The sequence below is a fragment of the Helianthus annuus genome, chromosome 6, assembly GCF_002127325.2.
Source record: "Helianthus annuus cultivar XRQ/B chromosome 6, HanXRQr2.0-SUNRISE, whole genome shotgun sequence".
Taxonomy (NCBI): Eukaryota; Viridiplantae; Streptophyta; class Magnoliopsida; order Asterales; family Asteraceae; genus Helianthus; species Helianthus annuus.
This window is the reverse complement of record NC_035438.2, coordinates 10,483,739-10,499,624: the sequence shown is the minus strand read 5'-3', so window position 1 is coordinate 10,499,624 and position 15,886 is coordinate 10,483,739. Positions and strand designations below refer to the sequence as shown.

The 15,886-nt window shown below is 34.7% G+C and overlaps 1 protein-coding gene and 1 long non-coding RNA gene across 2 annotated transcripts; both read left to right on the top strand.

Moving 5' to 3' along the window:
• The first annotated feature begins 4,972 nt into the window (after positions 1-4,972).
• LOC110864683 lies at positions 4,973-6,241 on the top strand. Its single transcript, XM_022113800.1, has 2 exons — positions 4,973-5,161; positions 5,716-6,241. The coding sequence occupies exons 1-2, from the start codon at positions 5,064-5,066 to the stop codon at positions 5,987-5,989; spliced, it is 372 nt and encodes a 123-aa protein (XP_021969492.1). The 5' UTR covers positions 4,973-5,063; the 3' UTR covers positions 5,990-6,241.
• A 3,697-nt stretch (positions 6,242-9,938) lies between these two features.
• Positions 9,939-15,500, top strand: LOC110864684. The gene is made up of 2 exons (XR_002550021.2): positions 9,939-10,624; positions 15,062-15,500. It is a non-coding gene; the product is annotated as an uncharacterized LOC110864684 (long non-coding RNA).
• The last annotated feature ends 386 nt before the right edge of the window (positions 15,501-15,886 follow it).

The window sequence follows — 15,886 nt, the reverse complement described above, 5'->3', positions numbered from 1 at the left end:
TGCTTTCTATGATAACTTGTTATTGTTTGGGACACGGTATGGGACGTGTTATATAACTAAATTGTATAATAGTTGTTGTGGAAACTTCTGAACAATCTGTTTCGCTCAGTGCCGCGCCCCGATGATTCCGCCATCGGTTGGGGTGTGACAATATATCATGCATTCATATAAATAATATAATTCACGTAAGCATATAACGTTACACAAGATAAGTTCGAAGTACGAGTTGTCACAGTATGTAGATTAGAGTTGATCAAGAGAAGCTCAAGCCATACTGTACGAAGACAATGTAGACAACAACACTCAAATCAAAGAAGACTACGCCAAATATCAAGTCAAGCAATTGTCACAGAAGATTGGATTCAACATCATCAAGATATACAAGTAAAATTGAGGGGGAGTAATGTACCCATAATAAACACAGTGTATGTACTCTTTTTCCTTGACTAAGTTTTGCCCCACTGGGTTTTTCTTAGTATAGTTTTAGTGAGGCAACATAACTGGTCCTGCAGTATCAGTTAACATCGGTCCTGAAGAATCTTGTAAACATTATCTAGTAGTATAATGTTAACAGTGTATGTGTATTTCTAAATGTCTGAGGGGGAGTGTTATGAATGCAGACATTCAGGCCCATAGGCCAAGCCTGACCTAATGTTAATGGGCTTTAGGGTTGTTGTTGTATTGATCTTTATATATGATATATGTACATGAAATAGGGGAAGAATGAAATCTTTTTCTTATGTTTGCTCTCTTGTTTATAACATATTGATATTAGTATATATGTTGTCCGGTCAGTATCAGTTTGATATGGTACAAACACTCGATAAAATACTCATCCCTACTTAAGGGTAAATGCCAATGTTGGGTAGCTCACTTGTTAGATGTACATGCTTCTTAAAGGGGAGGTCACAGGTTCAAACCTGAGGAAAGGAGTAATTTATTGGTGTAAAGTAGATGATTAACATTTGCGGTTAAAAAAAGCATAATAAATTTCTAGGAAGTTGAGTTGAAAGAAGGAACGGTAAATTAGGAGAAGAAAATGAGGAATTTTTTTTAAGGTGAACTTAACGATAAAACATAGGGGTCTTAGCAACATAAGTGTTTGATAGAAACCTCAGTGAAGGCGAATCTCATTAATGATACTTTATCGGAAAATATGACTTGTGTCATGTAGCTATTGAAGGGTTATTCAATGACGGGTTACCTATGAATTTAAGTGGTAGTTACCATGGTAGTTTCACCGACGAGAATGTTCACCGAGAGATCACTCAATGACTTTGTAGATAGATTACCGATGAGTTCTTCTGTGGTTAATTTATAAAAAAGTAACGTTAGCAAAAAAAAAATCTCATTAAAATAAAATTATATACACAATATGTTTATAGTTAATACAAAATATACAAATCTAGTTAGGTAAGGGGATGGTCGTCAGGAGATAGCAGTCCATCCTGACTTCTGATGGTAATACATGTTTTTAGGTCGTTTGGAGTAGTGTGTCAAACTTGACACCATTGATTTGGATATTATGCTACCTGTTCATGATCTCGTATACCTTGAGTGTGTTGTTACCCATTTTTTTATGAAACATTTCAAGTATTTGAAGCCTGATCTCCAAGATCTTCGAACCTGGTTCTTGGCGAGGCTAATCCAAGCCTTCACCAATGTGATTTCTTTGTTTTCGGCCCACTCCGCTATTTGATTGAAAAGAGATTGTGTATTGTTTGTGAAAGAAAGAAGATTGTGAAGTGTGGTGAAGTGTTAAATGTGAAGACGATTTGATTAAACAAGTTAAAAGAAAAGATTTTTTTTTTAATTTTAAAATAAGCTAACGGTTCTTTTAATGGTCACATGCTTCGTGGCCATCGTGGAAGAGGCCATGAGCTTCACGCTCATGATAAGGCAGGGCAGTGTGCAAATCATGGCCACGAGGCCACGTCAGCCCACGAATGGGCTTCACAAACTCACACCGCATGGTCTTACCGATGGATAATCCTACACGACAAAAACCTAAAAAGTCTATTTAGTTTTTTTTTAATCTAAAATCCGATCCTTAACATCGCTGGCGTATTACTTAGGGATCGTTCATCAACATTATTCACACAAATCATGACAAAATTTGTATTTAGCAATTTCGGCGGTTTCTTAGTAACCCGTAAGTGATAGTCTCTAGTTCCTAGCTTATGCTAGCTCTTCATCGCTAACTGAGTGATACTTGCATATTTAACTGTGTGGGTCATATGTAACGTCAACTCGTCAAGATAAGCAAGAAGGACCTTCTGCTTATATTTTTTTAACTTCTAAAGTTAAGGTAAAAAAGATTACTTGAAAGTAGTGTATAAAAGTTTATTTATACTTCATAATGTGTTTCTTACCATTGGTTTTTATCCAGAGAAGTTATATGTCCTAGTTGATATTATAAAATATGAACCGAAAAGAATGTCTCCACTCAAATAAAAATGAATTTTACTGACTTTACAACTGGCCATATATGTTAAATTTGATAATAAGGTAAGAATGTTATGCTTTTCATGTATGAGGCCACCATAAAACAGAAAACAATATAGTTTTTTTTAATAATAAACAAAACTTCAATCATATTTATGATTAAATTTTACAAACAACAAATTAAGAAAAGTATATTCTTTCCTATTGAAACCGCCATACCCTTATGCATTCACTTTTCTTATATTAAAACCAAATTAAATAATCAATTACTCCCGATAAGGAAAGTTGTAATGATTTTTGGCTAAAGAATGCCTTAAATCGGTTCTAAAAATGATTTTTACCTGTGCTCACTTAAATCCACTTCAAAACCCTAAAATATAACTAAATTTTAATTAAAATTTGATGATTACTTTTACCAACTAAGAGTAATCCTCAAGACTTTATCCACCTTCAATTTCAGATTTGGAGTGTTTTTTCCTATCTTAAGAAAACACTTGGAGTGTTATTTCCTATTAGACTTGCTCATAAGAAAACACTTGATTGCTCACAAGAAAACACACGTGAAGAAAATTATAAAATTTATTTATTTATTTGAATGTTTCAATTTTGTATCAAGTAAAACTATCTTTTCTTAATCATCGAAAGTGAAATATTTTTAGGTAAAATATCCACTAGTTGTACACTCACATCGAAAGTGAATTGAAATATTTTTAGGTAAAGTATCCATTAGTTGTACACTCACATGTATGTAAATAGATATAATATGATTTGTATCGAATTCATATTTCAAAATTCACATAAAATTAGACATACCCGTTCTTGTGAACTTTTGTGTTATCTAATTTAAAGATTTTAGAGTATCATCAAAATTACTTTAACCTGAAAGTGATTCACACGATTAATAAAACTATCCAGGGAAACTCCTAACATCCAAAACCTACACTTTTGAATTAAGATTTGCTGATGTTGGACGAATCATAAGTAATAAAAAAAGTTATATACGATCTTGTCTTATTTAAATAGAATTGTTGGTTTATCTAAGTTGTTATTCTTTTGATTTATACACGAAAAATGTATATAAAAACCATTTGTATCTAAGTTGTTATCCTTGATGAGTGTACACTTGAGCTCAATAGAAAATTGAAATTCTTAGACCAGATAGCTTGAAACAATCAGTGAGTTTTCAACTTAGAGATAATTTCTGTTTTCTTATGCTACATGGATTGCAGCTAACTTGCTGTAAAAGAACTACTTACAGTAAACAACAGAAAAACATTAAATGTCAACTCAACCAGGTTGGTACATGATGGAAAAAATAATACAAATAGTACTTCAAAGAATTAAGTGTATTTTCGTCCCTTTAGTTTAGTGGAAAATGACACTTCAGTCCAAAAAACAAATTTGCGTCAGTTTCGTCCTTAACATTTTTGAAACGTGTCATTTCAGTCCAAAAAGATAATGCCTTGCGCCAATTTCGTCCTTAACGTTTTTAACGGCGCGTTATCTTTTTGGACCGAAGTGGCACTTTTCAAAAATGTTGAGGACGGAACTGGCGCGAATTTGTTTTTTGAACTGAAGTGACATTTTCCACCAAGCCACAGGGACGAAAATGACAGTTAACTCTACTTGAAATTAAAAGGCAAACCGTGTAACTAGAAGGCCAAGCCAAACCTTAGCTAGTAACAGTTTGATTTGATTCGGTTGAACTTTTCGATTGTTTAGCGGTTTGGTTTTGATTTACAATAATATAAAACCTTAACAAACACTTTTACTTTAAAACCATCAAAACCAAACCATAAACATTGGATACATCCAATGTTTTAAAAATCGGTTTTTAAATTGTATCGAATTAGGCTCGGAAATGGTTCAACTGGTTAAACCGGATTATATCGACAGGATTGACTAATTAAGCCTATTAAGTCTATACAATACAATTTCAACTCAAAAAATAATCCAAAACTATCTTATTCCATAATAAAAAATATTCCAAAAGTTAATTCATAAACAAAAAATAATCCGAAAATTCACTAGTGGTATCTTTGGTCCAGTACCGGTATACCGGTTTAAACAGTATAATCTAATTTACCGACGGTATAACTTCTTTTCTGTTTCATTAGTTTAGTGGATTGATTTGTGTCTACCAAGCATCCGACATTTGGTTTAATCAGTTCAACCGACCAGTATAAACCGCTTTTTAAAAACTTGAGTACATATGTGGTGTTGGGTTTTGCAAGTTTCCTTTTTATGTCAAGGGGGACACAAACAACGCATTTGTAACCTTTTTAGATGGTTTAACCGATACTTTCTTCATAAGACTTCCACATGTCTCTATCCATGGATATAATCGTCATTTTGAGGCAACACTCTCTCTCCCCTCTCTCTCTATCTCTCTCCGTCCATAACTGAAAACGACTGCAAGGAACCTGTGGTCGACATCGACCTGTAACACTTAAACCCCACTCCCCCACATCTACGCTTTCTATACACACACGTATATATCTATATCTATCTATATATATATATACACACGCATACACACCGCCTTATTCCATCACTCTTCTTCTTCTCTCTCTCTATTCTCTCTCTCTCTCTCTCTCTAGTTTCAAGTTGTCTGAATAATGGTGGACGTTGAAAAAGTGTGTTGTATGTGTGGTGACGTTGGTTTCCCTGATAAGATCTTCCGATGTATCAAGTGCCACCATCGCTTCCAACACTCGTATGTACTTTCCACCTATATACATATACACACACATATATATCATATATGATATATATGACATATTCTTGCTGTATTCTCTTTAGGTTTACACATGATAAATTTTGCAACTTTTTTACTAATGAAGACACACCCATATGTTTTTTCATCATTTAAACATAAATTTATCACCAAAAATCTTGAGAAAATTGCAGTTGTATCACATCATCACTTGCGTAAGTGAGATGTGGTGTTTAGTTACTATTACAACAAACACCACCTCCACCACCGCCACCATTTCCTTCACCAAGTAATTATATATAATTATAATATATAATATAATTTATATATATATGTGTGCTTTTGTACTATTTTATGTTGACCGCTATTACAATTTACATTTACAACCCATGTGTAGTTCCTGCAAATCTTTTTGTTCTCCACATAACTCCTTATAACTCTTTTTCTTGGTGAGTGCACATCGCACTTGTTCACTTAGAAACTTTTTCTATTTTATTTTATTTTATTTTATTTTTATCATAACCGCCTGTTTATTTTGTACAATATTCAAACAGGTATTGTAGCAACTACTACGTTGAATCATCAGAACCGCCGGAGTTATGTGATTGGTGCCAAACGGAGGTGATCCGGACAACCAAACCGGGTGGTTCTTCAAAGAAATCATCAAGCTCAAAAGCCGACCACCGGTCCGAATATTCGGGTTACAAGATCAAGCAACATGATCGTGAAGAGGGGTCTGATCAAAAAGGGAAGTCATCATCTTCCAATGGGGCTCCATCACCAAAAACTACTAGAAGGTACAAGCTGCTTAAAGATGTCATGTGTTGATGATGATAAAGTTTGAAGTTTGGTCCCAAAGGTGAGATCTTTATGGAAGTTAATGTTCTCAGTGTGTTATTTCTGCTTTGACTTGAGGGTAAAATGGGAACAAGATAATAATAATAATATTATTGTGTACAAAGAATGAAGGTAGTAGTAGTAGTCTACTAGTCTTTTTTTTTCTTTTGTGATATAAGTTTGGACCTTCATCACTTAATGTTTAATATTAATGATAATGATAACTAAATAAGTTTGTAAATCTCTCTTGACTTGTATTGAATTGCATGTTTCTTAACTTACTTTTTTGTTACACTAAAGTTGTGGATTAAAGTTTTGTTCAAAAGTAAACATGTGAGTTTGTTGGCATGGCATGCATCTTGGATCATAATAAAGGTAGTTGCGTTGGTTAAATTTTCTGATTTTTTTAACTACTATAACATGGGATGTGACAGTATAATCCACGTACGTTCTGGTTAGGTTTTGATATTGAGTATGGCGTACGTTTTAGAAAGTTATAATATTGCATGTGGATGATTTAGGGTTTTCCGTAAGTGATATCAATACAAAAAAGAGGATTCTTAACGATTTACTTGTTCGTCGGTGGTCCTCACGAGAACTATAGGTAGGGGCGAAAATTCCTTACATGACGGGAAAATGAAACAGATTTTGGGTCGGCTAGTTAACACGACCTGAGCACTACATGTTAAATATATGGTTTAACCTGTTTGACACGAAAATGATACAGGTTTTGGGTCGGCTTGTTAACACGACCTGAGCACTACATGTTAAATATATGGTTTAACCTGTTTAAAGGTTTTTTAAATATTCATATTAAAATTTTAGATATGAAAGTGTTAAAATTTAAAGATAGATGTTTTAAATTTCAACTTTTCTTATAACTATTCATTTCTAGTTAGAAGCGAAATTATTTTTCCTGTGAATGTTTTCATACGGTCAACTTATATTCAGTTCTTTTTAAACTTGAGCTAAATATATATAATCAAATTTATAAATTGAGAGTGAGAGATAAAGGAAAAAAAATAATCAAGAAAACATTAATTAATTACAAAAATGTTTATTTTAGGAAAGTTATTCGTTGATTAAATAGTTATCAAGTGACTAGGTATACTCATATTTACAAATGAGTAATAAATGAGTTAATTAGAACACGATACAACTTGGTTTTAAGAGTGCCTGACATTAACACGACACAAATAAAATATGGATCATGTGCAGGTTCCCCTATTTCAATCCGGCAATCCAAAATCATTTAACCCGTCAACCTGACACAACTATACCATGTAAAGGTGAGTATCGAAAAAAGGAGGGGGGAGGGGGGGGGGGTGTTAAATGGCTCAGAACATCCACAACGCTGGATCGGTCCAAAATCCAAACTAGTCTAGTTAGTATGCCACATCATTTCAAACTACTACCATTCCAAACTCACTTTTTCTCACCACACTAAACCATTCCAAAACTCCACCTCATCATCTACCTTATCACATACTTTTTCTTATACTTAAACTATTTATAATTAATATAATTCATTTATAAATTGTATAAATAATAATTGTATTTCTTTTGTATTATTAAAATATTTTTTCACTTATAACTTATATAGATAATAATTATTTATTAAATTAAAAAAAGATTAAAAATGTAAAAAAGCTACTTATTATATATTATTTTCAGACGGTTACTGTTTCAAGGGCTATTTTTTTCAAACGGCGACTTATGTTTTCAAACGTTTATTGTTCCAACGACTATTTTTACAAGCGTTTATTGTTCCAACGGCTCTTTTCCCGTCCCTGTAAATAAAACATTTCGTTTTACATCCTACATTTTCACCTCCCACTTCACAAATCCTTGCAAATACCAAACTTATTCGAAGATGGGGATGGTGGTTATACTTCAAGTGGTGCAGTTGGACCGTCGAACCTTAGGCGATCGTCTCGTCGATCTTCTAACGTTGCTCCATCAAACCATCCACCGGCAACAATCTACTCTCAACTGTCACTAAGGCATAAGTGACAACTCCGTTTAAATCCTCATCTCGCAAACCTTTCACTTGCGGCAGTCTACCTTCTCGACTTTAAACCCACCACCTCCGGAAGAGTTTGATGATCCAACTCCTCTAACATATGAGGAGTTGAACTTGGTGTATGACTACACCATAGCCCAACTGCAATTTGATCGTCTACGACTTGGGGGGGGGGGGGGTTCAAACAAACATGAACAAAAACCCTCCGTCCACAAACATCCGTCCAACACAACTCGTACCCAGCTGGGCTAAAGGATACAAAACTGACACGGATGAGGAATACATATCTAGGGTGGACAAACAACTGTACCACCCATCTCTTCACTTTGGAGACGGTAACCGAGACGCAAGGTCGGGCGGTTGATAGCGATCGTAGCGTGTCATCTCCAGAGTGCCAAGTTGATTGGGAGGGGATGTGTTAGGGCTTTTATGTGTTTAATTAGGAATTAATATTGTTTGTTTAATTGATGTTTTAATTAGGTTGTGTAATATTTAAATTAGGTGAGTTTAATTAGGTTTATGTAATTTTTATGTAATTTGTTTTATATATTTTATTTATAATTTTATTAGGCATAATATTTTTATTAAACAACGATTCTTTTTTCTTTTTAAAAAAACCAACAAAAAACGTGTTTTTATTATTATACAAAAACCCCACCACAAAAGACCCACTATCACCCCGAACTAGCCCGCTCCATCTAACCTCACCACCTCCAAACCAATCCACCTCACCACCTTATCACTACCCTTGTTCGTCTTTTTCCGTCAGGAAAGCAAACCACATCGCCAGACTTGGCGATGTGGATGCTCTTAGAACGGTTTTGTTTGTTGAATTGCAAAGGTATGATGGTAAGTGACAATCACGCATATTTGGATCTAATGGACTTAATTAGGTTATAACTTTCTATTAAAGAACAATCAGTTTATTATTTTTCTTATCGTTATCAACAAAGGGGGTCCCAACATTGTCCTGGATTCTAGAATCTCAACGACACCTTTCGAGTACAATTTTTCAAATCAATTAACATGTTTTGGAAAATTTGCAACTTTTTTCATAGATATTTAATCTGTCTATCATCATCACATTTATAAACCTTTGAATTTCATTATGGTTTCAAGATCATTATATTTTGTTTTTATTAGAATAGAATACATCAGAACTTTAGGGCTTTGTCCTTTGGGTGAAAACTTCAAGTTTATTCCACAGATGAATTTATTGAGTCAAAGATATAAGGTACTTGTTTGTTTTTAAACATTAATTTACATCGAGATAACACGTTTTCTCGTGTTTGATCACTTTACACGAAGCAGCATGACCCACCGTGAAAGCACTACCCCTAAGCATATCTATATTACTAGATATATTAAAATAATAATAATAATAATAATAAATGTAATTAGCAGAAGTTTAAATGTAATTATGTTGATGGTGTTTTATTGATGATATATATTGAAGTTAATTTGTGGAGGGTGGTAGGGCTTGAAGTAGGGTTTTGTCTTTAGTGAAGAAAGAGGGGTTGTGAGTGGCGATTGCTGAACAACGCCCCACATTTTCTTGCCTTGTTGAATCATGCATCTAAACACAAATTCAATGCATTTTTATCCCTAAAAAGTTCAGTGTACCCAAGGCAGGTAAGTTTTGCAGGTTCACCAAATATTTATTAGACCCTCTTTTTTGGTCAACATGTTGAAAGAATGATAGCTTATATTGTTTTTATATAAAGTGTTCATTCAAATATTCCATTTTATAATCTCTAACTGATTGACAAAGTTGTTGTAACAGATTGATATAGTTGGAGGGCCTTATTGCAACTTTCATTGAGTCGGTGTATATTGGGAGATAGTTCAAGGGTGCTGGATGTAACATTAGATATTTGTGGTATATAATGAGAGTTTCTCTCTCATTGTTCTAGATCCATCATCTCTGTTCATCTTCCACATTCACTCCGATCTAGTTTCACCCTTTGTATTTCTTGTTGTTGTATTGTACTGATCTGCTGGTGTTGTTGGTGAGATCTCAACTGTGAGATCAAGCTTTGTAGATCAGGTTGTTTCTTTCTGTATTGTTCTTGTTTGTATTGTATTCATATAGATCAACTGATTAAATCAGTTGATCTGAACATCTGTTCATATAGATCTTACATTTAGTAAGATCATTGGGTATTGGGGGGTGTTTTCTGGTTTGGGTGAATAATAAGATTTTGGTCACTGTTTTGTCGCTATTGCTTTGTTCTTGTTCTGTGTGATTGATACCATAAGTTTTCTACATGGTATCAGAGCTAAACAAGCTCTTGGTTGATTGATTGTTCTTCCGCTGTTTCATATCTCTTTTGTGTTTTTTCTTGTAGGTTGTCTTAGGGTTTCTGATCTTGAGAAACCCTAGTTGGTTGATCTTGGGGGTGATATTGAGTTAGGGTTTGTGAAACCCTAATCGGAGGATTTGCTTGGGTCCTTCATTGGAATCTGTGAGAAGACTGCGTTGGTCTCTGAAACCCTAGAAGGATTCAGAGCAAACCAACCAGTGTTAGTTCATTGCTGTTGGTGATTGACTTGTAACCCTAGAAGGTTACAGTTGTCATCTTGTGTGAAGACTTGCACCCACTGTGAGATCTTTCCTTCTCTGTAGTTAGTTTTTCTTGTCTTGTTGGTTGATTAGTTGAAGTCGGGGTAGTGAGGACCGGCACCTTGTTTGTTGTTTGTTTGATATTTCTTGTTTGTTTGTGCTCCTGTGATACGCTTGTCCAGGCACCTTTAGAGTGACGAACCTGGAATCTGGCCTCTGTCACAGTTAGCCTTTTTTGAGTGTTTGTTTTGTGTCTTCTTGTTGTTTGATTATCTGTTGTTTGTTTGGTGTGTATCTGTTTGTGATCATGGGGGATACTAGTACCTCTGCTACTATGATTAGCAAACTTGATATTGGAGACCCTCTGTACCTTCACCCTAGTGACTCTAGTACCCTAACCATTGTTAGTATAAAGTTAAAAGGAACTGAAAATTACCCTGTCTGGTCTAATGCTATGAGACTTGCTTTAGAAGCAAAAAATAAATATGGGTTTATTGATGGTAAATGTATAAAACCAAAAGATGATCAGGTCTTAGCAAATCAGTGGGAAAGGTGTAATTCAGTTGTGATTACATGGTTATTAAACTCTATTTCTGAGGAGTTATTTCTGGGGCAAGTTTTTTCTAAACTTGCCTCAGAAGTCTGGACTGATTTGAAAGAGTCATTTGATAAGGTGGATGGTTCTGTTGTGTATGATTTGTATAAAAGAATAAATGGTATTTCTCAAAATGGAAGCACTGTTGCTGAATACTATAACAGGCTGACAACCATGTGGAAGCAGTTTGATGCAATGGTGCAGCTTCCTACATGTTCTTGTCAGGCTGCTAAAGATTACAATGATTTTTCCACACTTATTAAACTAATGCAGTTTCTTATGGGGCTTGATGATATTTATCAGCCTGTAAGAACAAATTTGTTAACAAGAGAACCATTCCCTTCAGTTAAGGTTGCATTTTCTATTGTGTCCAGAGAGGAGTCTCATAGGCTGGCCTCAAATGGATCTAAGGGTCAAAATGTGTCTTTTGTAACTAAGTCAAATCAGTCATTTGATTCTAGGAAGAAGAATACTAGGGGTCCTAATCCTAACCTAAAATGTTCTCATTGTAATATGCTTGGTCATACGGTTGACCGGTGTTATGAGGTTATTGGATATCCACCTGGTTTTAGGAAAAGATCAGGTGGGCAGTCTTATAGATCTAATGTGTCTAATAATAATAATAAAAGTAATTCTACTGTTGGGTCTTCAAATTCTGTTGGTACTGCTATGCCTTTCACTTCTGAGCAGATTTCTAAGTTGTTGAGTCTTGTTGGAGAAAGTTCTGGTGGTGAACAGGCTAAATCTAATATGGGAGGTGAGTCTTCTGTAACTTGTAGCTTTGCTACAGGTTTTGTTAGTTGTTCAAGTTCTGCTATGTTTGAGTTTGAGTATAATTGGATTGTTGATTCTGGTGCTAATCAACACATGGTCAAGTCTGATAAAGGCATGTTTGATTGGGTTGATGTTTCTGATTATAATCTGAAAGTAAGTCATCCAAATGGAACTAATGTTAAAGTGTGTAAAATTGGTAAAATAAAACTTGTTAATAATGTCATTCTTGAAGATGTGTTTTATGTTCCTGGTTATAGTGTGAATTTGCTGTCTGTCTTTAAATTAGCTAAAGATAATAAGATAGGAGTCTTGTTTGATGAAAATCATTGTTTGCTTCAGGATTTGAGATCCAAGAAGGTCCTGGTGACTGGTAGTCAGGACAATGGTTTATACTTTGTTGGAAAACATGGTAATTCTGTTAATGTCTGTTTGAATAGTGTGTTTAAGTCAAGTTTGTGGCATAGTAGGCTAGGCCACCCGTCTGATCAGGTTCTAGCTGTTTTAAAAGGGTGTCTAGATATTAAAACTGTAGACCATGGTCCATGTGAAGTTTGCCATAAGGCAAAACAAGTGAGGGTTCCATTTCCTTTAAGTGATCATAAAACAAAAGAAATAGGTGATTTAGTTCACTTAGATGTATGGGGTCCATACAGAGTGTCTAGTAATGAAGGGTTTAAATATTTTCTAACTGTGGTTGATGATTACTCACGAACTGTGTGGTGTTACTTATTGAAAAATAAAATGGAAGTTTTTGAAAATATAACTGATTTTTATGAATTACTCTTAACTCAGTTTAAAAAAAGAGTAAAGATTTTCAGAAGTGATAATGGAACCGAGTTTGTAAATAATCGAATGAGTAGTTTTATAAGAAGTAAAGGTGTTTTACATCAAACAACATGTGCTTACACACCACAGCAAAATGGTGTGGTTGAGCGTAAACATAGGCATCTATTAAATATAGCTAGAGCCTTGATGTTTCAGGGTGGTCTACCTCTGAGTTTTTGGTCTGATTGTGTTCTGACTGCTGTTTACCTGATTAACAGGTTACCCTCTTCTGTGCTGTTAGGTAAAAGTCCGTATGAGATAGTCTTTGGTTTTAAACCCTCTTTAATGCATCTTAGAAACTTCGGGTGTTTGTGTTTTAGCACTGTGTTAAATGAATCAGACAAGTTCACTTATCATGCTGATAAGTGTGTATTGATTGGGTATTCTAATGTCAAGAAGGGGTATAAATTGTGGAGTCTAGATAATAAGAAGGTCTTATTTTCTAGAGATGTCAAGTTTTATGAGGATGTTTACCCTTTTAAGAATAAACATGTTGGTAATTCAGATTTTATTGATAAAACCTTAAATCATATAACCTTTTTTGATTGCTATGATACTGAAACACCTGAAGTTTCACAAATGCCCGATGATGAAGAGGGTAATAATGGCTCTCATGGTAGTTCCAGTGATGATCAGCAGCCATTAGGACCCTCCACATCTACCATAACCAGTATTGCTGATCAACCTCAGCAAGTTCCAACTGGTTATGAAGGAAGTAGTGAAACTGGGTTTTATGGCGAGGCAGAGGACAGTGGAACACCAAGTGATGAGACCAACCTATCTGAGGGTGCTGGTCTAGGTCTTAGAAAGTCCACTAGGACTTCAGTTGTTCCAAAAAGGTTTAATCAAAGGGAAGGCTTGGATTTTGGGGAAACCTTTTCACCGGTAGTGAAAATGGTAACTGTGAGATGTATAATTGCCCTTGCTGTTCAAAATGATTGGCCTATGTTTCAGCTTGACATTAATAATGCCTTCTTGTATGGCACTATTAATGAAGATGTGTATATGTGTTTGCCTAAGGGTTATTATTCTCCTGATGAGACTAGAGTTTGTAAATTGGTTAAATCGTTGTATGGGCTGAAACAGGCCCCTAGGAAGTGGAATGAAAAGTTGAGCAGTGTTCTTGTTGATTATGGTTTTGTGCAAAGTAAATGTGACCATTCTATGTATGTGTTGTCTAGAAATGGTGTGTTTATTGTGCTTCTTGTGTATGTGGATGATATTGTTGTTACTGGGAATAATATTGATGAAGTGAATAAAATTAAGGGTGTTTTGAATTTGAATTTTCAAATCAAAGACTTAGGTAAGTTGAAATATTTCTTGGGTATTGAGGTTTTGTATAACAAGTCTGGTGTGTGTTTGAATCAAAGAAAATATTGCTTAGAACTTCTAAGTGAGTTTGGGTATTTAGCTTGTAAACCTATTAAAACACCCATTGAACAAAGTTATCTAATAACTGCCAAGATTTCTAAAAACCAAAGTGTTTTGAAAAATATTACTGGTTTTCAAAAGCTGGTTGGTAAGTTGATTTATCTTTCTTTGACACGACCGGATATCAGTTATGCTGTGCAGTTTCTGAGTCAGTTTATGCACAGCCCAACTGATATGCACTTGCAGATTGCTTTAAGATTATTAAGGTATCTCAAGTCAGGTCCAGGTTGTGGTTTGCTGTTTAAAAAGGATGATAAGTTGGGTTTAGTTGGTTTTGTAGACTCAGACTGGGCTAAATGTCTATCTACAAGAAAGTCTGTGACTGGTTATTGTGTATATCTTGGTGGTTCATTAGTTTCTTGGAAAAGCAAGAAACAGAGTACTGTTTCTAGGTCTACAGGTGAGGCAGAATATCGTGCCATGTGTTCGGCAACATGTGAGATTATGTGGTTGCTGAACTTATTGAGAGAAGTTGGTGTTAACTGTGAATTACCAGTTAAATTATACTGTGACAGTAAAGCTGCTATATCTATAGCAGCCAATCCTGTCTTCCATGAAAAAACCAAGCATTTTGAGGTTGACCTTCATTTTCTGAGAGAAAAAGTTGGTTCAGGAATTATTGAAACAGTTAAGGTTGACTCTGAGAGTCAACCTGCAGATGGTTTTACAAAAGGGTTGAGTGTTGAGCAGCATAAGGTATTCTGTGAAAAGTTAGGGATGGTTAATTGGTTTTCATATTTGAATGAAGAGGGGATGTTGAAAGAATGATAGCTTATATTGTTTTTATATAAAGTGTTCATTCAAATATTCCATTTTATAATCTCTAACTGATTGACAAAGTTGTTGTAACAGATTGATATAGTTGGAGGGCCTTATTGCAACTTTCATTGAGTCGGTGTATATTGGGAGATAGTTCAAGGGTGCTGGATGTAACATTAGATATTTGTGGTATATAATGAGAGTTTCTCTCTCATTGTTCTAGATCCATCATCTCTGTTCATCTTCCACATTCACTCCGATCTAGTTTCACCCTTTGTATTTCTTGTTGTTGTATTGTACTGATCTGCTGGTGTTGTTGGTGAGATCTCAACTGTGAGATCAAGCTTTGTAGATCAGGTTGTTTCTTTCTGTATTGTTCTTGTTTGTATTGTATTCATATAGATCAACTGATTAAATCAGTTGATCTGAACATCTGTTCATATAGATCTTACATTTAGTAAGATCATTGGGTATTGGGGGGTGTTTTCTGGTTTGGGTGAATAATAAGATTTTGGTCACTGTTTTGTCGCTATTGCTTTGTTCTTGTTCTGTGTGATTGATACCATAAGTTTTCTACACAACAATAATAAAAACTTTCAAGAAACAAATTTAAATAAGTTATCAATACGAACCTTTTTAAAACTGATGAAATATATGAATAGAAGTTGTATATATACAAAAAAATGCATGTAAAAACAATAAATAGGACTTTCAGGGATGAACTTATCCATTAACAATTTTTCAGCGAAGGCCTGTTGAGAAAACCTGCATGAGTAAATACATCACCGACGGGTCAATAATTGACTTTACCAACATATATTCACAAGATATCACCAATGTAACCACAATATGATAGTAGTCACTTTTATATATGCTTCTTATAATAACACCTTCATATTTTAGGAGCATATAGCCACA

Bases quoted from the DNA above. Each gene is read 5' to 3' on its own strand.
- LOC110864683 (XM_022113800.1), top strand. From the start codon at position 5,064: ATGGTGGACGTTGAAAAAGTGTGTTGTATGTGTGGTGACGTTGGTTTC. The intron at 5,162-5,715 runs GTATGTACTTTC...ATATTCAAACAG, and splicing joins CACCATCGCTTCCAACACTC to GTATTGTAGCAACTACTACG.